Below are 26,663 nucleotides of genomic sequence, written 5' to 3'. Positions count from 1 at the left end.
TACAGCTTCCTCTCAATTTGTTTTATTTGGCAAAGTAGCAATTCAGACAGTTCACACAGCATTTATTCAAGCTCTTCAAGTCTTCTGCATTTCAACTTGTCCTTGTCTCCAAGATTTTACTTCAGAACCATTGCTCCATCATGGAGGAGTTTCCATTTTCGACTCCTAAATGCTACTCCTGGATACTCCTTTCTGTCCGAGTACCTTGGCTACCATCAACCCCTTCAGTGGAATGGGTGCAGTACTCCCACCAGCCTTGGTCCCTGAAGCCTTTACACCCCCTGAAGTGGTTCTCCCCCAGGAAGTTGTCATCGGGTCTCAGCTTTAACACCACTTCCAAGTCAGGCTAGCTTATTACACTGTGTCCAGAGACAGGAATTTGGATACAGTTGAGCTCATATCTTTCATTTAACTGATTAAATTTGTGAGAAGATGTAAATAAAGCTGAACTCAAACTGAAAGATACAGCGACCAAAAGGTTGAATGTTAGCATGCATCAGTTAAGATATTTCACTTCAACACCAAGAACTAGAGTCACAGTTGATCGTGGGTTAGTACAAATTTGTCAGACGCAAGTGGATTTTTCTGGATTGTATTTTCTAGAATACACACTATATTAATTTCTTTATAAGATTAATCTTGTGCATGTGCTCCCAGGCTGCAGTCAGATCAGGAGGTGGTACATTAACTTCCAAACATCTAAATAAATTAAGTTATATAATATCTTTTACAGAGGAATAAAATGGGGCTGGCCTTCAAAAGGCAGGTTATTTAAAATGTTCTTTTTCCATGTTCAGAGGCCTTTGAATTTTTTATGCTTCCAGGGATTAATCCTATCACAAAATTACTGCTCTTCCACCATAAAAAGTTGTTTTGGTTTTTTTTTGCAGTGATCAATATGGATTGTTTTATTCCATAATCCTCCTTAAAATTAAAAAAAAAAAAAAAAAGGAAATAATGATAATACACTGCTTACTTTAATTACTGGTTGCACAAATATGAGCAAGATGACTGAAGACACACTTCCCCCCTTTCCCAAAGCAGCCCACCTTACTGTACTGCTTTGCAATTTGCTGTTGACATTTTACAGTACCAAAACAGAAAACTTAGGGCAGAAAAAAAGGTTTTCCCACTATTCTTCTATATGAAAACTGAACAAGTGCATCTATCTGTTCTTAGGAGTCCAGGATTCTTTTGCATGCATCCTGTGTTCCTTTTACAGCAATTTAGAATTCCCTTTCTAAAGCAACCTTCTTTTAGAACCAAAGGGGATTCTGTTTTTTTATAAAGAACCTAGCAATCCATATCTCAGACTACATACCCATCCTAATCTTCTACACAAGCACACAACCCCCCTTCTGCTTTTAACTTTATCTGGCAAAGCAGCCAATAAATTATTTGGTGACTGGAACACACATTTACAGAGTTAGATCCATGTGTATCACACCAGCACGGAGCTATAAACCAAAACAGAATTTCCAGATTCCATTAATCAATTTTAGAAGGAAAGGGAAAACCATGTCTTTTATGTCCAACTTGAACAGCAATGTTTGATAAGAGTGGCCACCAACCTCTGATGTCTTGAAATTTAATATATACAAATGCCTGGTTTTAAGGTAAAAAAGCAGCTGATTGTATCTACTACATGCTAGTCTATGACACCATGTCAAAAGCTTAGAAAGGAAGTTCATCTCCTTTTAGTAGCATCTAGCAGACATTGGAACACAGAAAACCTGGTATTACCTATGTAGTGTTGTAAGGTGCACAGAAGCAGTTTTACCAAGGGACACAGGAGCCGAGAGAAGTGAGTGTTCAAGTTCCCCCATCAAAATCAGAGTTCACAAGCTACAGGTCTTTATCCGCAGTTTTGCAGAAATTCACTTTGAACAGATGAAAGTGAAATAAAGGCATGTTAAATAAAACAGTGCCCACATAAAACTTTCCACCATTTCTTTATCAGGTTTGCCTTGAGCATCTAAAAAAATAAAACAAACACCACGCTTTTCCATGCTGATAACAACAGTATAACGAAGTCCAAAACAAGCTGCAATGCTGTTGGTTTTCAAAAAGCTTTTAGAACTGGAGATGAGCAGTCCACTGTAACACTATGTTTGGGTCAAGATGATGTAGCTTTTACAATTCATCCCTGTAGAAAGAAAACACATGCAGTTATGTTTCTTCTCCCCTTGGAAATCATATTTGAAAAGTTTTTATACTGAATCAGGCTGCATTTAAGTGCTCATGCACATCAGCAAAACTTCAGAAATCTCTTCAAGCATTTGAGAAAAGAAACAAACACCAAAGGAAAGGCAACAGCAATCCCATATTGTCTATACCATCTCATATGATTACGTGACTTATTGTGAAATATGGGTCCCTCTATTTTACATTTAATGGATCACTTGCTTTAAGGAAACCCCACACACTGCACAGCTACTAACACAGCTACCTGCCATCCAAATTCTGCTGGCTCCACACTGGCAAGCAACTGAGCCAACTTACTAGACAGAGTATTGGCAAAATCCATCCTCTGTAGCTGCCAAAAAGGCAAGTTTAGCTTCAGCTGCAGTCTCTGAAGAAAGCTGGGAACACAATCTCACATCCCTGTCATGCAGTTTGTACCACTTAGTTTATTTATTTCTCCGAGGAACTCGATTAGCTCCTGAAGGAGCTATGATAAATCAGGAGTAGGTTATGGAAAGGTTGGGGACAGGGCAGTGTGAGAGAGAGAGAGTGTGTGTGTGTGTATTAAAAGGAGATCCAATTAGGAGAAAGGATGCATCAAGAAGTCTCTCTAAATCACTACAAGGAATCTAGAAAATGCAGGTTTTTGTTCCTGTAGGACATTTAAAACACATTGAAACAAGAAACCCATAGAACCTATATTCCAATCATAAAGTTATCATATAGTAGTGATTTAAGTATTTCTAAAGCATTAATTTTAATACAAAATGCCCATCAAATCTGAAAGCTGTGCACTGTGCCACCATGAACATTGGAAAATTCAAAGAGAAGTGTTTTGCCTTTTTTCTTTTTTTTTTTTTTTTTTTTTTTTGCACAAGGGACAATCTATAAAATCACGATCAGTTTGCTGAAATTTTTCTTTTAGTAGGTGCATCGGCCTCATTACCAAAGCAAACAGTGTCTGAATTAGAAAAAACCTCACTAATGTGATTGCTGGCTCAATACACAATAGTATTTCCAGCTATCATGCAAACTAACCCACAAAAATATAGTTCTACATGCACACACAAAACCTTTATCCTCCAGGAATCATACAGCATGGAATGACAGCATGCAAAACATTTCAAAAGCAACTGAAAAGGCTGTAGAAACTAGTGCCTAAATGACTAGTTTTCTCTCTAATGCAGTTGGGATGCAAACCTTGTGATTTGTAAGTGATAAATATTTGCATTCTTTGCACTTTGCACTGCCTCCTCATAGTAAGGTACTAATCATACATCTTTAGAGTACTGCAGTAATTACAGACAGCAGAAAAACGCAGGAGGCAGAAGAACACATCTTGGCAGGAATAAAGAAAAATCTGTTTATAGCTAAAGGTTTGGAAGCTCTCCATATTTGCCTATCTCACAAAATGGGTATTTGCTTACTTTAAACAGATAAAAATAAATGAACATCTGATACCCAGTTTAAAATGTGGTGCCAGTGAATTCAGGACAAGTGTTTCATTCATACCTAACACTTCCAGGAGCTGCATCATCAGTTAATTTTTACAACTTCAAAAAGTGTTTTTAAGTAACAACTGCTGATATTGCTGGCTTAGCCTCATATGCCTAATTGTGGGTGTGATTTTTATCCCGATTCCTACCATGTATTCTCACAGCTTTATATGGTCTTTTATTGTGACAAGCAATTCTTAATCCTTCAAACCTGAGGTAGACCCTCAAGTAACTGTAAGCCTAAGAAACATTCTGTATTTACTTCAAAACTATTAAACACAATAATTTTACCCAGCCACAGATGTTAGCAAGGTTTTTCCATAATGCTGGTAATGCACTTAAAGTACTTAAAGTACAGGTTTGTTTTTTCTTTTTCAAAATGGTATTTCTACTTAAAATATATAATTATTATATAAATGTGTCATTTAAAATAAATTATATTAACATGGCAATGTTTTAATTGGTGGTATTTTTCATTGCTTTAACATATTCATGACACTACACCCTATATGTGACTTTCAAAATAAGGATTTTCATATTTTGTTTTTTAGAAATTTACTGTGTTGAGGGGATCAGCTTTCCTCAAGAGATTTTTCACTTGCTCTTCACTACTCATCAATCTAACAACAGCATGCCAGCCCAAACCAATCCATGATATACGTGTTAAAATTATACCGCATTTATTTTCTACAGATAGAAGCTGAATTTACATGTGCATTATTGGACTGTATGTACTGGAAAGTTGCAACAGTCCAATAAAAGTCTCAGATCACCTGATAGGTAACAGTTGTCAGCTTTCTCCCTAATGTAGAACAGCTTGCAGACATAAATACATATTGCAAACCAGCATCAGCTGATCTGAGCTGATCCTGACTGCATCAGAAGCTGCCGAGCTATGAAATCCTCCAGGTTTCAGCTACTGCTAAGAATCAGGATACAGGTCTATCCTTCCAATGGTAAAACAAGATCTATCTTGCTACAAAGCTTAAAAGAAGACTCTTAAAAGGAGACCCTCAAAAGTAGCAGAAAGGCTGCTCTTTCCTTGTTAAACCTATCTTCTTGTCCTCTAGAGCCACAGGAAAGATCTACTAATTTGTATTCTTTCTGGCCACAGCTATTTGTTATGATTCTTACACAACTCACATAATTTCTCTCCACCTTCATATATGCTCTCCCTCCAATCTGCTTACCAGCTCCTGCTTAGCAGGCAATATATATATTTAGGGTTTAAGTCACCACAGTAGTCCTTAGGCCTTTGGAATTCTCATAAAAGAACCACTCATCTGTCAACTGAGGCATCAAAGCAACTTTGTAAGCTCAAGTTAAAGCAAATTTCAGAAGTCATTAGCTCAAAATTATTATTCTAGAAAAAAATGTAAGAAAGTTTGAAAAATGTTGGCTTACTAGTAGGGAAAACGTATGCATGAATATTCTACATTTCCCATTATGAATATCCAACAAGAAACTAAGAAGCATTCTCATAAAAAGTCTAATAGGTAGCATTTCAGGTAAATGACAGTTTGTCATGAAATTAAAAAAAGAATCACTAATCTTATTGTTGATAAGTTCAGGATACAAGTAAGTCATCCAGCTTTGCAATCCCTCACCACCTCTTTAGTGGAAGGCATTCAAATTAAATATTTGAACAAACGTTTATAAATCTATTTGAAGTCGGTATCTCACTCTTTTAGATCCCCTTCAATTTTGTCATTAGGCAGCATTTGACTTTCTCTTTTCAATACATCATTCATCTATGAAAAACATGCTGTCATTACTGAAAGTGAATTTCAGAATACAGCCTTTTATGAATTACAAATATAGCATCTACTCAGTGTTTCAGCAGCCAAGTATTTCTCCCCTTATAACTTTAAAGATGCAATATTTAGATTTGTAGCATTTTAATCTGGAAAGGTGCTATTTTAAAATATTTATTATTTGCTACAATCAATCATAAAATTGAGAGTAAAATGAAATTATAAAGAAAATAAATTTTTTCTGTAATCTACCATATCAGATATATCACATGCATTTTTGCATAATTCTATTGGGTTTGTCTGGCAAGGTTTTGGTAGTGGGGGAGCTGCAGGGGTGGCTTCTGTGAGAAGCTGCCAGAAGCTTCCTCCATGTACTACAGAGCCAACACCAGCTGGCTCCTAGACAGACCCTCCACTGGCCAAGGCTGGGCCAATCAGGAATGGAAGAAACACCTCTGTGGTAACAGATTTAAGAAGGAAAAAAGTTATGGTGCAGAGAAGAGTGGAGTGGGAACATGTGAGAGGAACAGCCCTGCAGACACCCAGATCAGGGAAGGAGGAGAGGAGGTGCTCCAGGTACCGGAGATGAGATTCCCCTGCAGCCCATGGAGCAGCCCATGGTGAGGCAGCTGTGCCCCTGCAGCCCACAGAGGACCACAGGGATGCAGAGATCCACCTGCAGCCTGTGGAGGAGCCCATGCTGGAGCAGGTGGATGCCTGAGAGGAGGCTGTGAACCCATGGGAGGCCTGTGCTGGAGCAGGGTCCTGGCAGGGGCCTGCAGACCCACGGAGAGAAGAAGCCATGCTGGAGCAGGTTTCCTGGTAGGATTTGTTACCCTGTGGGAAACCTGCGCTGGAGCAGGCTGTGCCTGGAGGACTGCATCCCAAGAACAAAGACCTGCCTTGGAGCAATTCATGAAGAACTATTGCCCATAAGAAGAACTCACATTGAGAAGTTCATGGAGAACTGTGTCCCATAGGAGGGACCCCACACTGGAGCAGAGGAAGGACTCCTCTCCCGGAGCAGCAGCAGGAAGAACGTGTGATTAACTGACTGTATACACCATTCCTTGCCTCCTTGCACTGCTGGGGGGCAGGAGGCAGAGCTAAGAAGGAGGGAGAAGGGATGGAGGAAAGGTGTTTTTAAGATTTGTTTTACCTCTCAGTATCCTGCTTTGATTTTGCTTGGCAACAATTCCAATTATCCAAGTCAAGTCTGTTTTACCCATGGTGGTAACTGGTGAGTGATCTCTCCCTGTCTGTAACTCAAGAGCCTTCTGGTGTATTCTCTCTCCTCTGTCCACTTGTGGAGGGAGCAGCTTTGGTGAGTACCTGCCATTCAGTCAGGGTCAAACCATCACAATAATACACAGTTCTTAAATTTAACCTAAAATATTCTGTGCACAGATTCTTTTTGCCAAAGTAAAATAAAAACTTGAACCATAATCATTGTTCTGCACAGCCTGAGGAATTCCATGCAAACAATAACTGCTAATTTCAAATGAAATTGGTCAACTAGGTCATATGGGGCACTTGAAACACTGAGTAAGTTTCTAATCAGAAACATATTAAAATATATCCTAATAAATACATTTTCCAGAGGGGTATTAATCCCGTTTTGTAACAGTAACAGCCCCAGTTTAGTCACTGAAGTTTTTTCTCAGAAAGGTCATACTGTCATTATAATTTTGTATTTTATCAGCAAATATGAATTTAGCATGACATTTATAAATAAATTCTACTAATACGATATATGTAAGACAAAAGTAGTTGTTAACATTTTTAAGCAGCTGCCAGTCTGGAAATCAAATCCAAAATGCAGCAGAGACTCATTGCTAAGTGTTATGTACATTGTTATTCTCTTATGCCTCTGTATCAGCAATAGTGTGGCTGGCAGGACAAGGTATTCCCTGGAGGTATTTAAAAGATGTGTAGAAGTGGCCCTTAGGATCACGGTTTAGTGGTGGACTTGGCAGTGCTGGGTTGACAGTCGGACTCAATGACCTGAGAGGTGTTTTCTATCCTAAGTAATACTATGATTTTGTGACTTTTAAAATTGTCTTTCCATATACGTAGTAAGTGAACTCTCACAGAGAAATAAAACCGGAGAGTTCCTAATTTATGCAAGATTTGCCAATAAGGGAGCCATCAAACCATATTCTCAACTGTGAAACACAAGAGGCCTTCTCTCCATCCTATTTTTTAGTAAAAAAACCCAAGGCAATTGAAAAGTTTTATGTGAAATGATATCCTTACCAGTATAATCACATAACTGAGCATTGACTGCTGGATCTCTGGCACACTGCATTGTTTTCTTTTGTACCAGAGATAGGATTCCTGTGTGTGTTCTACTTCCAAATGGCCCAGTGAGTCACATTCGAGAGGATTCCCACTAATATTTGGAGCTCAAAAATACTACTGCAACTGAACTAAAACTAGAAAGCTATGGACTAAATTTAAATAAATTTAACAGTATTCACAAATATAATAAGATGCTTTATTTAGCAATGTACTGAAATCCAAGGAATATTTTCCTTCCAGCTAGTCCAGACTTCCTTTTGCTACACGTTCCAGTTTTACATAGCAAAGCATGATACAAAATACCTGAAGGCAGGTTTGACTTCAAACACCACTTAAGAGTGTTGTGCTGCTTCACAAGAGCACCTTGCAGCCCCATAAAATAACTGTACTAACTTCTCCAAAACATGAACGGCTCAGCAAAAATTTAAACAGCGTCTTTCCTGCCAACTGGAAGGTCTGCTAGCCTAGGAAAATGCTGCTGGCCTTTCAACCGTATTCTGTGAAGGGACACCAATTCTTCATTCAAGGTGATGAAAGAGTTACCTGCATTAGAAATGAAATCACATAATGTAAACTAAAAGAATGACAAACTAAACACACAGAATTGAGCTACTCTTAGAATGATTATTGTTTAATGAATTTGAGATTTACAGCAACTAGTCTCCCATACACTACAGATTTTTATTACAGAAACACTTAGAGATGCTTTTTCAGAGGAGTCTCTAACTGAGCTCTGCTCACAGATCTTGAACAATTTAGAAAAGATAAACTGAAATCTAGGAAGTGCAGACAAAACACCTCTTTTACCCTTGATGCCAGCACAGATAACAAATGCTGACCCTATAATTAGAAATTTCCTTAACAGCAGCTGGCTGACCATATACTTCATAGTCACCAACAAGGAAAAACAAAAAAAAGAAAGACCTCCTGTAAGGTCAGCAGTGCAGACAGTTATCCTAGAAAATGGAATAGGAATTTTCTTCAGATGACAAAAAGGACAATTAAAGAAATACCAAATGTTACATGAAGTGGACTTCTGAGATTTTCTTTAACAGAGAGTTCCCAGACTGAACCAAATTTAAATGCACATTGCAAGACACAGCCTCTATGCCATTGTAGATCAACCCTTCAGGCTAAGCACTGACCTTTTCTGATAACACCAATGTAAATTCTTAAATTAAAAATAAATAAATAAAATCAAGAAGTGTTTCAGAAAAGCACAGAAACTGGTAAGAATTTCTGGGGAAAATAACCCCACAGTATTCATGACTGAAGAAGGCCCAAAGACAAACTATTAGATCTTCCCGAGCTAGCAGACAAAATGAAATACCAAACTGCACAGAAGAGATGCAAAAAACTCAAGAATGCTAATCCTTAACACAGTACTAGTGTATCCTTAACACTAGTAGCAAAGGATAAACACTATCACTTGAGAAACCCTTCTTCCAGTGTTTTATGAACACACACTGCTGCTACCAAAAAGCCCCAATTGCTACTATAATCTGATCAGGTGGAAATGCAGAAAAATCTATAAAACCTCTCTGAGAGAAGGAAGGCTTAAGAAGACTACTTCTCCTTTTTAGAGCAAGCGAAGCATGGACTCCAAACTTAAATAAAACATTTGCCAGAGGAGGAAACTGACCACAAAGAAAAGCTTCCAAAGCCTTACAAAGGCAGGAAACCCCTGAGTACCACACTGAGGGAATACTGGCAATATTCGAGGCCAAAGTATTCATTTGCATAACAAATACAAAACATTTGAATAACAAGTATGCTTCACAAGCTTTGAACTAAGCACTATCTCACTCAAGTTGTTTCAGAAGTAATTTGTCCGTGGTGGCTATATAGTTATCCAAGAAACACTGAAATGAGGTTTCGGTAAGCAGCGGCATGCAAACTGCATTATTTGTACTTTTTATGAATATTTTGATAGGTTAGACTAAGTATTCATGTATTCAGTTCACAAGCTGTACTCCAGAATATCAAGGGAAAAAAGCCAAAAATCTAAATTTAGGTTATAAAGCTCAAGAGTTGTTTTCAGAACCCATTGCACATCTCTGCACTTCATTAATGCCAATAATACATTCGCAAGCACTTTCTGCCAGGAAGCAAAACAGCACTGCTGCTTTGTTCATTCACATACTAATGCCTAGCATGGCTTAAGCTGACAGCCGCATTAAGTCTACATTACTGGCTGTTCAATCCAGCAAACAGGAAGGTTTCCTACCCCTAGAAAGGCCTTTAGAGTTTGCTGTATTGGCAAACATAAATACTGCCCCATCAGAGACAGATGACAGACTTCTAATAACACATCTGAGAAAATTTTCTGAACACTACTCAACTACATTTATACTTTAGGGAAAAAGGAATTATGTTTTCCACTTTTTGCTACTTGAGTCTAAAGGAAATGTGCTTGCAAGAACATCTACATTTTCTACAACGGATTTTGCAAAAATTTTTCTTCATTTGTAGCGTTTCAGAAAAATAAAAAATGAACACCCAATTACCACTAACTTACAGGACAAACCAGTATTTATTAAGTAAAATTTTACACTTCACCCTAATTATTGGGCAAAATAGTTATAAAAAGTTCATTAAAAGTTAAGGTTAACCTTAGAAAATGCTGTGTTTATAACGACAAATAAGAATCTTCAAAACACCAAAGACTAAAGGAAAACATGTCCAAAAGAGACAAAGTGCAACCCATGCAATATTTTTCTTCTGCTTTTAATTGAACTCAAACTTAGCATAACCTCCTTTGGGTGATGTAGTAATGCAGACTGAGTCACTTTTCATGGTATGGAGAAGCAGAAAGCAATCACAGCAGCAAAGGCAGGCCTTGCAGTCTATCTGCTAAAAATTCACACCCTTTCACCTTGCATGTGTGTGGAAGAAGTAAGTGGAACAGAAAATCACTTCCACCTGGACCACTGCTTCTCTTTATCTGTTAAAGGCACATATATCACTCCCATCAGAGGCTTCATTTTGACACTGCCATCTTCTAGTTTGTCATACTGTTCGAGCATCTGGTTTCCCCCAGCAGGGCCAACTGGTAATATCAATCTTCCGCCAGGTTTTAACTGGTCTATAAGCTAGAACACAACACAGAAATTAGAATGTAACCAGCCACTTCACAGAAGCTGGATCCAAAGTTTGTTACAGTAGATTAATAGCTTTGCCATTATGTATCTATCTACTTTTATGCAGTAGATAGCTATTTCCATTAGGAAAAATAAAAAGTGCACTGAAAATGAGAGTATCACAGCAACATGGTACAACAACTGGTATTACAGTAAAATAATTAACTGGGTTGGTTGCAGTTTTATTTTCTATATATGTGGGGGAAAGGTAAATAACAATATTTTTACAGCAGATTGAATCTTTTTAAATTGTTTGGTTTAACTGTTCAATAGTTACTGTGCATCGGTACAGGCCCATCGTCAAAAATTCTGGGGGTAACTGATCTCCCCTTAAGTCCTCAGAGTAAGATTTGAGATTGGTGACTTTTTATTATTTCTCTTCCTGGAATAATTTTGTCTACAACACACTCACTATCCAACAGCTCCTCTTTCATTCTGTGAATGGAACAGCCTTTTATGAAACTAGTCTAAAATATATGAATATGAGTAAGATAAGTGACAAGTAAACAGAGTATATGAGAAATGCTTGAAATTTTTTTTTGTTTTCATAGTTAAAGGAGGCTAGTCACAGTAGTCTCAAGGAAAATTGCACACTTCCCAGATGTCATGAAAAAAAACTTAATCCCCATTGCTAACAAAAGCTATAATTAAGAACTGTTTCATTCACTAATAAGCTTTCAATTACTTTTTAAATTGTCATCTGTCAACACTTTGCTAGGAATACCCCCCTACACACCTACACACAAAAAAACCCCAAACTCAAACAACAAAACCCAAATAAAGCCCCCTTGAAAAAAACCTAAAAAAACCAACCAAGTTAAAAAAAATGAAGCAAAAGAAAAAACCCCACCACTGGTCATTGTTTGGAAATGTCCAATCTGTCTATAGCACCTCAAAGTCCAGTCTTTCACTATCCTTCATTAAGATTTAAAAACCTTAACTGGCATCTAGCATATCAAAATCATGTTATGTATTACCATGTGCCTGATGAAAGGAAGAGAAAAAAAAAAATCTAATCTGCAAAAAATGGACTACATGTATGCACACTCCAAAGCCCCTAGTTACTCTTCAGCTTCTCTAGTAAGAATTGCCCTGTATCCATTTTGAAAGCTACAAACAAATGGCACTGTTTGTATTTCCAGCTGAGCATTTTACTTTCAACAGGCTCAGTGCTTTGGAACTCAGGAAACACACTTAAATTTTGTAACTCAGTGTTCGATAAAATTGAATTATCTTATGAAATAAAATGCTCCAGTGTGTTGTTGTAATAGAGGGTTGCACACATGTAATTTTAAAATATGTTTATTTAGAGCAGAGTTATTAGAACAAACAGCTTTACCGAACCAACAGGAAGCCAAATTATAACAGAGACAAAAACCCCACACCATACAGTAATACCACACTGCCCACTGATACTCCCAGCAGTGCAAGCTACCAAGTATTTTACATATAGATGTATGCAAAGCATTCTCTACAGCTAAGATATTACAGAAACACACACACAAAACATAAAGGCTTACTGCTTGGGGCACAACCGGGGCTGCAGCTCCAACATGAATTGCATCATAGGGAGCTTCTTCTGCATATCCCATTCGTCCATCTCCCACTGGAAGAAAACACTTTTTTAAAAAAAAATTTCAAAAGGACTGGAGAAAACAGCTGGTTTCCCATATCTATATGTAAAAAATAAACACATTTGTAAAATAAATGCAATGAAGCACCCTCATAGGTGCATATACATGCTTATAAAAGATATTACATACTATTGAAGCATCTGAAACTAGAAAGCATGGATTTATAATGAAAGTTCTTGGAAACACATGGTCCACCTAGAAAAGATACTGAAGTATTTATGTTTCCTACCATTCCCAATGCAGGTGAGTTTTATCCCCTCATTACATTGCTTTGCCTTGTCTTCCTGCACACCACTCCTGAATATAATGCAAATCGTAAGTCCAAAGCACTTAACGTCAGAAGGACCTATCAGAAGACTCCAAAGGTGAGGAAAAGACAAAGGAAGTGTTCCCATGGACTATACGCCTACAACTACACTACCAGTTGGAATAAAAGCCCACACCTACATGCATTCATTAATGCAGTACTGCAGTAACCTCTGCACACCCCATGTTTGCCAGCAAATGGGCCTCGCTATTCTTCCGGCAGGCAATCACTGGACTAACACAGAGAGCCAGGTCAGACTCATGGCTAAAGCTCCAGGTGGCTGCTTGGAAGATGCTAGGAATAATTACAGTTTTCAGAGGTTACCAGTGCTGCTCCAGCTTTGGTGGAGAACTCATGGAGAAGCATCCTATCACAGATATCTCATACCACCCCAGTTATGCAGAAAGAAAGAGTAACAGTTTGAGGGTTTTAAGCCAATGAAATGTGACAAACTAAACTGGACCCCGAGTTAAGTTTTGAAAGAAGATGATGTGAATATGACATCCACATTATTTACAGGAAACCAACAGGAAATTCAGAGCAAGCTAGGCAGACTCCCTCTGGAGTTATTTAGAACAAATGTAAAAAATGAGGCTGAACCATCCATAAATTCATACTCTGTAATTACAGAAGTCCCAATAATCAGTCAAGAACAAAAAACATGGAGGTTAATGGGCACAGCCCTCTGCTCAGCACAAGTAATTTGGGGTTTCCCATCTTCAGGCTGAACTTTGACTTCTGTGCAATCACCAATAGCACAGGTTAATTAGAACTGAAAGAGTCAAAAGAACTACTACAGCCCAGTCAGAGGCTGAAAATTTGTCAACTTTTTGCCTTCCAACAACTCACAAGGCAGGAAAAATACACGGTCACCACAGCAGGCTTCACTTTGACCTCCATGATAAGGAGGGCTATTGGGATAGTAAGAACACCCTTAGGTATCCAAGACTGTACAGGAAGACTTGGACAGCTCCTCAAAACAATTAAAACTGGGGTGTTTGTCATCTTCCTTATGAGGTCCTAAAAGATGACCCTGGCAAGGACCTTCTGCACCCATGCTCTTTAAGAGCACATTTCCTCAGTAGCTGAGAAGCCTCTTAGAAGTCAGTGGCAAAAATCCTCATATCATCAATTCCAACCAGCACAAGCTCCAACCAAGGGCCACAAGGAGAAGCTGCCAGACAAGAAGTACCAGTGCTTCAAGAGAACTCATACCTATCGATCACCATTTCCACTAAGTCAGCTGGCAAGAGAGATCACCAGTAACAAAAATTCCATTATTTCCAGGGTGTAATCCTTCTGACTGCCAAAGTGGGTTCTACTGGAACAACCACCTCAACGCAGTCAAGTATGTAATTTGTACTTCTATATCTTAGTAGCACTGTACACTTCTTCTAAAGAAGCAGCAATGAGGTGTTACTGTGTCTGCTGTTCCATCAGAGACAGCAAATGAGAAAGACTTCTTCAGCTTATTCATACAGATACTGCTACAAATTATGTTAGCTACACAAGGAGGCAGACCCTCATTCCCCAGGGTGCAGCAGCAGGCATTAGAAGCAGTGATCTCCAGTACTGCTGGAGAAAAAGCGTTTGCCAAGTTGAAGAAGCAGCTGTGAAAGAAACTGCTGTCACTTCTGAAGAACAACACATGTATTCTGAAACATAAATGTCCCTAGTGCACTGTCTAGAGAAGTCTGAATGTGACTTCTGCACATCTTATCACTTCACCGACAGCAGTAAAACAGATCCAAAAACAACTAACTCCTTTGCTCTTAGAATCAATAGCTAACATCTTCAAAAACAGCACACACCCAACCAAAAGGGAAGAAAAAATCATGCTCCTTCATATGCATCAGGCACAGCATGGCTCTTCCCTTTTAAAATCTACAAAAATTCTTATGGTTACAGAAGAAATATATCCACCCACAATTGCAACACACTTTTAGACATCCAGAAAATTTTAAAAATAGTTAATTCAGCATTCATATATTCAATGTTATTCAAATTATTCTATTATTCAATGTCCAAGGGGAAACAGCAGCCCAAATTTTCAGTTTGTGCTTACATCTTGAATAATGTCACCTATCCTATTCACATCTCCAGTTACATGCAGCCTGTTAGTGAAGTAATCATGGTGGTGGGTGGCATCTGGTGATGAGGAAAAGCACATCAGGACTTTTTGATATAAAAGGGTTCTGTAGATTGTTTATGAACCTAGACCGGATCTGCTGATCACAGTACTGAAGCCTTCAGTGCCTCTACACAGACCTGTTTCACACAGAGTTGTAGCATGAGCACAGAAACAGAAAACTACTTCCCTCATTTGTTTAGAATACCTCATCCCCTGCATCAGCAAATAGTGCAGTACAATAGAAGCAGATCTGTACAGCAAAAGTTTTTGCTGAGAAGCTGGTGTCCATGCAACATAACATTTCAGAATAACCGCTTCAGTCTAGATCTAAGTCTAACTGTCTTAATATCCACATATCAAACATATTTGGTTGCTTCTTGGAACACAATCTTGTCTAGTTTCATTCAAAAGGAATCAAAGTTTGTGCCTTCCAGGAGTACTCTCATGTGAGCTAAAGTGTAGTAAGGAGAAGCACTTGAGAGATTCACCTCAAAGGCTTCCTCATGATATTAAGAGTAAACAAAATAAAAGTCAAGCTATACCAAAAAAAGCACCAAAACACCCACAAACTAACGAAGTTAAGTTAATCCAAGTATACCTATTCCCAGCTTCTCAATGCAGTTCTATTACTGAGACACCCCAAAATAATTTTGGTGCTCCTGAAATGCAGGTATGGTACATGTGAGGTATGACAAAGCAGTGTAGAATGTCTGAAGCATAATGTGAAAAGCCAGCAACTTCCCATCATCAATCAACTGGTTTTCGCAAGTTTTTTGTTTGTGTGTTTGCGATAGGGGTGTTTGGGTGGGGTTTTCTGCTGCTTTTTGTCTTAAAGAAACACCTGTCTGGATTCTTGCTCCACATCAAAGAGCTCCCAGGAATCCAGCACAGCTGAAACATTCTTCTCCACTTAATTCACAGAAGTATTACTTGTCCATCTGTACTTTTTAAAAATGTACCTCACAACAAAACTATTCACAAGTCTCTTAGTCATCCTGCTACATAGTCAAAAATAAAATAGATAATGATGTTTACTTAGACTTCTAGACTCGCAAGAGCACCAGAGTTTGTTTCAGGAATGACCAGAAGCATAAGTCAAAACTGCTTTTGTACAGCAACAGTGGAAATTATTCCCTCATTCCCCCTCTACAGCCCTAGCAGTCTAACTTCTTTTCCAGTAAGTTCTGAGACATAAGTGTTCTCAGCAAGATACATTGCATGTTATACATGTGTACGTGTTGATAAACTTATTAAAAAAGTATTTAGAAAAGTCCCTCATTTACCAAAAAAGACCAAGAATCAAAATGGTAATTAACCTAAGAGCCAAACATCACATAATAATTTTTCCAAGTGTTCTTGTAAGAAGCCTCAAAAACATCCACACCTTCAATTTCTTCTTTAAACTTAATGAATAGAATACTTTCCTCCTGCCAGCCTTGAATCGTCTAAGAAAAACAAACAAACAATAACCAGACAAAAAACCCCAAAAAAACAAAGAGAAAAAACCAAACAAAAAATCCCCCAAAATCTTTTTTAAGTAAAAAACCATATTTAAAACAATTCACTGTCCTTGTATCATTTTGGCATTATTTCCTCTCAGTAACTCTAACTGAATTAAAGTACTTTGGTGTCAATTAATCACTTCCCTAACATACAATTACTGTCAATTTTAAAAACAAGTGAAATAAACTTCAGTGTGCATACTGCCAATCTACTTGGCAATCTACTTTTTCCACTTGAATCTTTGCATGCAGCTTTCTCAACTACTCTATCAGAAGTGTAAAGACTTTGTTAAAACACCCAAATTTAGATGACAGGGTATTTATTCAAGAAAGGTTGTGAATTCAACCCCAATTTTAAACAGCAAATTTAACACGACAGACCTTCAGCATGTAAAGTATTTTCACCAAAAAAACATTTCCCCGTTAACATTTTCTAGTAGAATGATTACATATTCTTTGAGATTACCAGAAGTCATACTCTCAAAACTGGGGGAAGATACCATTTTTCAAAGGCCTAAAGACAACTTGGATTTCAAAGTTTTCATTTGGCTCTTCTTTCTTGGGTTTAACATCTTAAATTCGAACTTTTAACAACATCCAATTCAGCCATTTTCAACCAGCTGCTAGAAAGAATATCAGTTTAATTAGTAAGTATATCAGTCTGATGCTCACCAATCAGTTTCACTCTTCCTGAAGACAGCAATGTGGGATCGTCTTTTTTGACATTATTTATTGAGTCATCTACTAGTTCTTTGATATGATCAATTCCTACAACTTGTCCTTTGGGACCAACCTGGAATAAAAATATACAGTTGAACAATTTCTGCTAGTTTTATTTACAGAATAAGTACTTATACTTCCTGAACCCATTTCTCTAAAATAAAAACAAAACCAGCAAAGTGGAAGTATTTTCCTAATGTTATTAAAACTACTGCTTGAAATGACAAATGATCCTGACTGCTAGAAGCACCTGATAATTAAAGTGTGTCTGCATAGTTTTATAAATACTTGTAATAATGATCTTTTTGAGATGTGATTCAGTTGTGTTATAGTGTTAGTGGAGATTTCTTCTTGGAATTTTTAGAAGTTAAATTTGATCACATTTGTTTACCTGCAATAGAAAGTAACAACGTCAAGAACAAAGACTAAAACTAATCTCCTTTCACACTGAACAAAACTTACTAAGAATTAAGGTTTTTCTAGAGAAGACCTTACTTCAAAGATTAAATCATGCCTTTTATTCTAAATTATCTCAAGAGTCCTATTCTTTCAGAAGCAAATGCTGCAACTACCAGTCAGGGACAAATTACCTTCCACTTATCCTTACATTCATGAATCTACTTTCAGATTTACAGCTCTCCTCCACTGGAGGAGTGGAACTTCTGAGAGCTCATAACTCAAAAAAGGTCACAAAATCTCTGTATTCTGAAGGGGGCGGAAAGAGGTCTACTAACAAAAACCTCTCCATTACACGTAATTCTTCTAGAATCTTGCCTTTAGTATGGAAAAAAATATTCAAAACCAATCCAAATCCAAATCAAAAATCTGACCATTTTTAACAGGATCCAAAGAACACAATGGCAGAGTATGTCATAGCAGCAGCCCATGTTGCCTAACAACTGTCTTTGGACACATCTGAATGCAGATGATGCATCTGAATTGTTTATGTTTCTGTATCTTACGTTTTAATGTTGTTAAGACATGGAAAATTAATAACTGGTTATCCTGGGGAGGTTTTTTTTTTTGTTTTATTATGAACAAGTCCTATGTTAAAAACATTAAAAGAGCAGTGCTAGCTTTTCTTGTCTGAGTGGAAGACCACCACCCTTTGCAACAGAGCAAGACACAGAGCAAGTTTTCACTGTGACAGCCATGGGTTGCTGTTTGGAGGAATGCCTGGCAGTCAGTTGTACTATAAGCTGTCAAAAGATCCAGTGTACTCCAAACAGTAATGTAACAGAAATGAAAATTTAGCAAAATGGTCAGAGCATGAAATAGCCTGATAAAGTAAGAGAACCACCTGCTGCATGTGACAGTCCATTTTGCTGAGTCCTCATCAGTCACCTCTGTGTATTACCTTGGAACTGTGAAATGCATCCAATTGAGACAACAGAAAGATGGCACAGTTTTTGGGATCTCCATGTTAGGAATAAAAATATACCCCACTCTTTTCATAAATCCAGTACTGACAGGATGAAAACTGCAATTAATTTGATTTGCCAGCAACCTTCAAAAGTAAATAAACTTAATTTTGCAAGCTATGTAGATAAGTCTATCACAGAAGTTCACCATGAAAATCCAAACAACAATCTTAAAGATGCTTTACTAGTCTAAGTAAATATAAAGCTTTCCCAGAGGTACCACAAATGAGATTATCATCATAAGAGTACAGTTGTCATCTATGGGCACTGAGGCACTTGTGCCACAAATGTGAGCTACTAATTCTAGATCTCAAGTAGACTGAGAAGCAACATCAACATAGTCACAAAAAGCACATCCCCAACTAAATTTTGGTGGCAAAACACTCTACCATTAATTTCCATAATATACTTCTTTCAAGTTTTTGTTACTGTTAGTAATGCTGTCAAGCAGAACGAAAGCATTTACTCAATTTTTCCAATACACATGTCTGTAAGGCATTCCACTGCAAACTACCATGGAGGATTCATAAGAGGCACATGACATTCATATGGCAATAAAAAGATAGAGGGATTAACTTCACCAAAATTGGAAAGAGATTTCCTTTTTGTGCTGGTTCTGACTTCTCCACAGCTGTTTTAGTAGAGAAAAGTGCACAACCACAATTTAGCATGTCCTACTGAAAATGGCTATTCCTTTATGCATTCATAACTTCAGTGAGAAATACATATAGCCTGGACAAAAGTTTTAATGCTTGAAGGATTGGCGTTTCCATGCTAGCACTTGATTACTGACTACACAGTCAGACCAAAAATAATAGGCAGAAAGTTGAGTTAAGTGCCATTTAAGATTTCCTCTAAACTGCAGTTTGGTTAACTACTTTTTTTTTGTTTTTTGTAATTTTGCAGCTAATACTTAGAAACCTAAATACTTTTGCAAGTGTATTGACCAGTCCTAAACATTCTTAGCTAATTCTTAACAGCGGGAAACAGAAGTTTTTGTAGACTCAGATTGGCGCTTGAAAACAGAAAAGTAAGTAGCAAAGAAACTTAAATGAGAAATTATCATATGTATCAACACATTTCGAATTGACTTTGCAGAAAGACAAAACAAAAGATCTAGTCGGCAGTTTAATGAAGGTCTCTACTAGCCATAAAGCAATTATAAAGCCCTGGAACAGAGAAGGAAGAACTGATTATATTGCCCTTCATGAATCAGTCTAACAATACTATAGCTACAGCCACTAAACCCCAAATTTTTAAACCTTTTTTTCCCCGATGTAATATAGGAAAGAACACAGAAAATTCCTTAGGTACAGGTTGAATAACACAACTGAGATTAAGTTACTTGGCAAAGATGTAAAATACAAATTAATATCTAGCTTATAAAAGGTTAAATGGACACTTATAGTAATGTTTGTGCAATATAACAAGAAAAGAAAGCAATTAAATTCAAAGAAAATTTATATATACAAGATATTTTCTTGTATATATATAGGATTCTTTTAAGACTCAAAAGTCACAAAGCTCTCATCACATCAGGAATCCGTGACAATTTATCACAATGAGAACATCCATAGTCACACAAGATAACAAAAACTGAATTGTTCAAGACAAACATCTTTTTCCTTCAAGATAGAAAGCAACAACTAAAATGCAATCATTAAAAAACTCAAAACAATCCAAAAACCCCAAACTTCTTCACTAGCCGGTTTCTTCACCATTACACAATTTATTGAACCATTTAACTTGAACATCTGCTATCAGCTACCACACCAAATGGGTACCAATCACACCCAGGAGAGTAAATTATTTTCTATATATTTCAATCCACTATGAAGGATGCTTTTTTTTGCTCTGCAATTCAGTTACACTTGAGTTCAAGCAGTTCTGATGATCAAGTGATTAAATTATATAACTCACCATTCGTGAAAAGCATGCTGTAAGAATTCCACTTCCTGATCCTACATCAAGTGCTTTGGCTCCTTCATGTAACTGATCAGACAGAAGTTCAAGTGCATATGCATGCTAAGAGAAGACAGAGAGAGAAAATTTCAAATTATTTTAAATGTCTGTTTTACTCAAGATATGTTCATTTCTTCAGAGATTTTGGGAAATGCCCAGAGCATTTATATAAGAAATTTCAGAATAATTTCTATTACAAAGAATGGGGAGGGGGAAGGAGTTAACTACATGATATAATCATTGTTACTTCATTGTCTTCAACAAATTTCATGAGTGTATTTTTTTTTATTAGCATCCATATACAAAGCCTCATCTGACCATTCAAGCTTCTAGCACAGACTCTACTTATATATTGGGAAAGACACGATAAATCAGTTTATTTCTCCTCAAGTCTGGTGACTCTTACTATTCTGGCAGTATACGGCCAATAAAGCTTATCATTATGCTATATGCACTGGAATAAGCTGGGACGAAAGCTAGCTAGGAAGAAGGTAGCTCCAGAGCATCAAGGAAAATGGCTATTGAAACTACCTCCTGTATTACCTGCACACTTGCTGTATCAAAGAATAGGAAAAAGAAGTTGTCTTTTCCAAAGGCAGATAGCCAGGCTCATGTATGGAATGCAGTAGTCTATAGATACACTTGACGACTTTTGCTTTTCTATGTGGTGGACCAGTACATAAACTAAGCTTAGGCTGCACAGTAAAAAACCAATTTGTTCTTTAATGTTTCAGAGATAGCCATTACCACTCTCTTTCAGCTTAATCCATCCTACCCAGAAAACAGAAATAATTAGAACATTCCCTGTTAGAACATTCACTGTTAATATTTGCTTAGAGGATATATTGCCTTTTTGCTCTGACACTTCATATACTATTAGTGTTAAGCATTGGAAAAATAATGACTGGAGGGACTTAAAATTTTAAAGCACAATTAATATTTATTTTTCCCCCTAGCAACAGTACTTTTTTCTGTCTTTTCTTGAATAATATTATTAATATTTCTATACAAAATTCCTGATTTTTTATATTGATAACTAAGTAAACTCGAAGCCAACTACACAGCTTTTAGTCAAGAGAAGCAGACTTTTACTATGTTTTGACACTTTCCAAATAATGAAAAGACAGAATACATGCACCTATTCACTTTTTATCTCAAATAAAGAAACACAGAAAAATTACATCTGCGTTAGATGCATGCACTGGAATCCCAACTGGAACACTCACCCTGATCTCAAACCACTTGGCAAAAAAACCTGCAACTCAGTACAATGTATCTTTTTTCTGGTCCAAAGATTTAAAGGCATTACAGCAATACCGTACTACAGAAATCCCTGTCATCCACTCCTGAATTCTTATATAAATTACAGAGTAATTTACATTGGAAGATCTCTGGAAATCTTCTGGTCCAGTCCTCTTTCAATACATGGGCATTTTAAATAAGGCTGCTTAGAGCCCTGTTCAGTCAGCTTCTTTGTATATCAAAGAACAGAATTTCCACAAGCTGCAAAGCTTGTTTCAGTACTTAACTATCCTCAAAGTTTTTTTTTTATTCTAGAAACTAATCAGATTTCCTATGTTGCATTTTTTGGCCCACTACCCCTCATCCTATTACTGTACATCTGCAAGAAAAATTTTGATCAGTCTTTTCTACTCACTCCCTTTAGGCAGTTCACAACAGCATCACTGCAATCAACTACTCATTAAATTTACTAGGGTAAATATTTTATTTCAAAAGCATCTGGATGTTTATAAAAATGCTTATAATTTTTTATTTAAAAATTATAAAATAAAACCTATACTAATCACCTAGCTTTAAAGCTTACCATATGTGGAGCACTGATTGTTGCTTGGAAACCTGTAAAACAAGAGAATGGAAGATGTTCATTGTTGTTCAGACAGCAACCTTACAATCTTTATTACCTTGACTGTAAAATGCAACACCTTCATTGTCACCCTCATTCAGGGTACAACATCCACACCCCAGCAGTTACAAAGGTACTCTACATCAGAAGTGAGTTATGGTACATCAGCTCAAAGCTATGCTGTGTCAACTCTGGACAGGAAAAAAAAAAAGGTTTTATCCTTGACCACAATTACAATCTCCATTTTTCCACTATACATTGAATTAATATCACATATTGATCAAGTATGTTCAATTCAGAGGAGTAATGTCTCCCAGAATAATGTAATTCCTTTTTCACTTAGCCCCTATATAGAGACTTGAATTTGTTAGTTTGAGTTTCATGTGATGGAGACCATAGAACATTTGGAGAACAACCTTGTGCATTTTGCAAACAGCAAATGAGAACAAACACCTATAAGAATGGGAGCAATGCTCACTTATATTTATTTTTGCAAAGATACATAAGCCTTTGGGCATGTATCTTAAAATATTTTTTTATTTTCCTGTACAACTAACAAAATCCTAATAAAATTCACTCACCACATACTGTTAAAGACAGGGAGAAGATCAAGAAAAAATAAATTAGTACATTTACATAGTTCATTCCCTTGTCTTGGAAAGACAAACTGGGACCTGGATGGGAAATAACTGTCCTATCAGTACACCTAACTATACAAAGCCTATTTTTAAAGATTTCACATAACGGTTTAAGAAACTTTGCATTGGTCCCAATTGAATAATTTCTAAGATAGAGACTGTTTCTATCATAAACTGGAAGCAAATTGTTTTTAAGTATTTACATCAGCTGCACCATCACAAATTGCTGTGGTTTCAAAAATAAACACATATTAATATTGGCTGAAAAACACCTCTCTACCTGGTATATCCAAATATGCCAACTGCAACCCACAAGAAATTGAAACTTAGTTAAAAGGTATCCAATAAACTGATGAAGAACTAAACAATCTTCCAAATTAAAAAAATTATTTTCACATTCATAACACATAAATGACAAAAGCAATCACAATTACACAAATGAAAACAATCTCAATCACTTTTGCAAGATGCTCTTACCTATAGACTGTGGAGAGTCCATGTAAGGGTTGTACTTTGCATAGTGGCAACGGTCTGTAGCCAGCATTACTTCAAATACCTTGTCTGTTTTGATTATTCCATTTTCTATAAACAAACAAATATATATAGAATTGAAGGCATTGTTTCTCTTCTGCAGTGCAGGAGTCTGTGAAATGTGCTAACATATTCACAGCTTTGTGAGAAATCAAGTGCCTTACACAGATCTCTAACACTCTTCCCCTCATCATACTGTCCATGGCAGGGGTTGGACTACATCATCTTTAAAGGCCCCTTCCAGCCCAAACCCTTCTGTGATACTAAAATCAAATTTGGGATCCAGAGATCAAGCGATGCTTAAGCCAGTGAATTTTGAACAAGACTTTCCCAGCAGTTACAGGTGCTTTTCTAAAACCATTTGCAAAGATCTACCCCCTAGGAAAACTCAACTTCATGCATACTTTTGATATTCCTGAAAATATAGTCAGCAAGAAATTTGTATTACTATACACACCAAACAAGATACACTTCATATTTCTAAGAACCTATGCAAGTAATTATTGAAAAGTATACACAAGCCAAGTTAGAAATGTGACGTTGAAGCACTGTCGCTCAGTATTTTGGTTTCCAGATCTGTTTGTCTTGTGTTAGCAAAGAAAAAAATCCTTTTGTAAAGAAACTCCTACAGAATCAGAATTCTTATGCTGGGGCAGACTGAGGCCAAAAAGTTTTTATATGGAAACATTCTGAATCTTTGTTCACTTTTCAAAATAAAATATAAATGCACATGCATGTAAAATGTCACAAGCAGCCATTTTTCCTTGCAATTTTACTGAAGGGTTTTTTAACATTGATAATTCTATTTTTTTTAAGTTCTGAAGAGCCATTTATGAATAACAGAAAACTCTGGAAAACAAATGAAAGGAATTAACTAATTACTTGCACTAAAGACATAATATAAACTCCAAATAACTAACATTTCAAAGATGGATTTCTGCATTTACTACGTTCTTTAAATATGGATTTATTTGCAAAATTATACTTTAAAAGAAAAAAAAAAGATCACTTGAGCACCATTAAAATCTAACCCAAAACAAGGAAATCAGATTATGGAACTTTTGTAAGATTGTCTGCAAGTTGCACCAGTGGGTTTTTTTGAAGTACCACCAACAAAACACACCTGTGCCCAGGACTGGGCCAACTTCTGCAGAGACTTTCCTGACTGTTTACTGGGTGCTCCCAACTACACCTATTAATCATAGGATTTTCCTGTCTTTTTTTCTTATCTACTATCTGTGTCCAGAATTAACTATCCTATATAAAATAGGCTTGAATTCAGAGAGCAAAATAACTCCCCAGACAGGACTCCTTTTTGGTCTGAAAACAAAGTATCACATAGAACTGCAAAAGGAATATACTATCACTAAGGAAATTATTAAGCAAAACCATTCCTTTTCTAAAAATATTATTTTTTAGAAATGTTTCTGTATCTGGTAAGTCCCAGTAAAAGCATACACTCCCCTCACTGTCCCCACACATTACATATATCCTGTTCTTTGACTTCATTTTGAACTGAATAGTACAGCAGTATTCAGTTAGAGGAAACTCATTTCAACGCAAAGTTTTAAATCTGAGCCAGTAGACATTTGCAGCAGTTCATAAGTTTACTTACTGAGCAAAATTGTACCCAAAAGAAAACAAACAAACCAGTCCATTAACACATTGGCACTAACAACATAGGACAGTAAGGAGAATAAAAAGTTTTCCCTGACCACTTGAAATTAGTTGAATTAGTTGTACAGTAGTTCTGTGAACAAAGCATAGAAACAAAAAAAATCAAAATTTTACTCTTAGAGTTTCATTAGGAATCACTAAGAATTAGTATCTCCAAACCAAATGTACTTTTTTAAAAAGGAGAATAATCCAGGTGATTATAATAAAAGTGAGGAGATAAAGGCTCTAGGGGGCTGAAGGGATGTCAAAAAGCAGTCGCTGAGAAGCACTCGCAAAAGGTCTAAAATAGTAATTTATTTCTTGACATGCAGATAGATGCACATATTCTAGAACTACAGGTAGCCACCTGCTCTTTCCTTTTGTGCCTCCTGGAATAAATATGCAGAGAACACACAGAACAAGGTTCCAGCTTGGAAGCGCAAGTGCAGGGCCTTATGGTAAGGCCAAGAACCTTCTCTAATTTCACAAAATTTAGTTCCAGTCAAAGTACATACAACTACCAAATAAGATGCTTACACTGACAGGCAAATTACAAAATACCCCTAAAAACAGAAAATACTAATATTCTACATTATTATCTACATAATGCTCTATTTGAGCATTCAGGATGCTGTCATTCAGCAAACACTCATGAGATTTGCTGACTGTTGTACTGTTTTTGATTATTGTCATATTTTTCATCAGTAAATAAGAATTGAAGAAAGTTACCCATACTCAGTCCCCAGAAGAACCTGTGGGAGAAGCTGAATCTGGTGTCAGCCATTGATTTCAATTATTGAATAACGCTCCATCCTCATGAAAAAACCAACACCCTCTCAGCTATTCCCCCATAGATTAAGACTGCTTTCAAATTTGCTTATTATACAATAGAAAAAACATCAAATTTTAGGTGGGAATTAAGAAAAGCAATCAAGTTCTAAACAGTAAAGTCAATATTGACTTAGCTGTAAGTTTTATTGTGTTGATAACAATACGATTTTTTTTCTTAGTCTCACTGCTGAATGTAGAGAAACACAGCAACTGCAAGGTACCGAACTCCAAAAAAAGTCCTTTCTTTCCTGCAACAGTCAGTCGCAAGATGACCAGCTGCCAGGATCTTAATTCTGTCTGGAACATGTCTCCATCAAATTCTCAATTAAGTCCAGAAAACAAGTATATCCCCTAAAGAAGCCAATAATAGAAGCGTATATTGCAAAGAAGACATTCTAATTTAATGTCATCTCTACCTACCAAAAAACCAAAACAATCAAAAAGAAATTAACTATTAATAAAATGCTAATTAAAAACATTTCCTAACTCTTAAAATGAAGCTCTCTATTGCAAAAAAATGATTCACAATTACATGCATATAGGTAGAATATCCTTTCCAATTATAATGTGTACAGAAAACTCTCCTTGAGG

General features: G+C 36.7%; 1 protein-coding gene across 3 annotated transcripts; it reads right to left on the bottom strand.

Moving 5' to 3' along the window:
* PCMT1 (protein-L-isoaspartate (D-aspartate) O-methyltransferase) lies at positions 1-23,661 on the bottom strand. Of its 3 annotated transcripts, none has more exons than XM_008637872.2 (7): positions 23,532-23,661; positions 22,378-22,409; positions 20,511-20,615; positions 17,122-17,242; positions 12,396-12,481; positions 10,611-10,827; positions 1-2,146 (listed from the first exon to the last, which is right to left on the bottom strand). In XM_008637872.2, the coding sequence occupies exons 1-6, from the start codon at positions 23,596-23,598 to the stop codon at positions 10,648-10,650; spliced, it is 591 nt and encodes a 196-aa protein (XP_008636094.1). In that variant the 5' UTR covers positions 23,599-23,661; the 3' UTR covers positions 1-2,146; positions 10,611-10,647. The 3 variants fall into 3 exon arrangements, with proteins under 3 accessions (XP_008636094.1, XP_008636093.1, XP_017595032.1); XM_008637871.2 differs by having other exon boundaries at positions 10,658-10,827; XM_017739543.1 differs by lacking the exon at positions 1-2,146 and adding an exon at positions 6,126-8,278 and having other exon boundaries at positions 10,658-10,827.
* Between the last annotated feature and the right edge of the window lie 3,002 nt (positions 23,662-26,663).

This window comes from Corvus brachyrhynchos, unplaced genomic scaffold, assembly GCF_000691975.1.
Source record: "Corvus brachyrhynchos isolate BGI_N302 unplaced genomic scaffold, ASM69197v1 scaffold14, whole genome shotgun sequence".
NCBI lineage: Eukaryota > Metazoa > Chordata > Aves > Passeriformes > Corvidae > Corvus > Corvus brachyrhynchos.
Note: the sequence above shows the minus strand (reverse complement) of the source record. Positions and strands in the feature narration are given on the sequence as shown.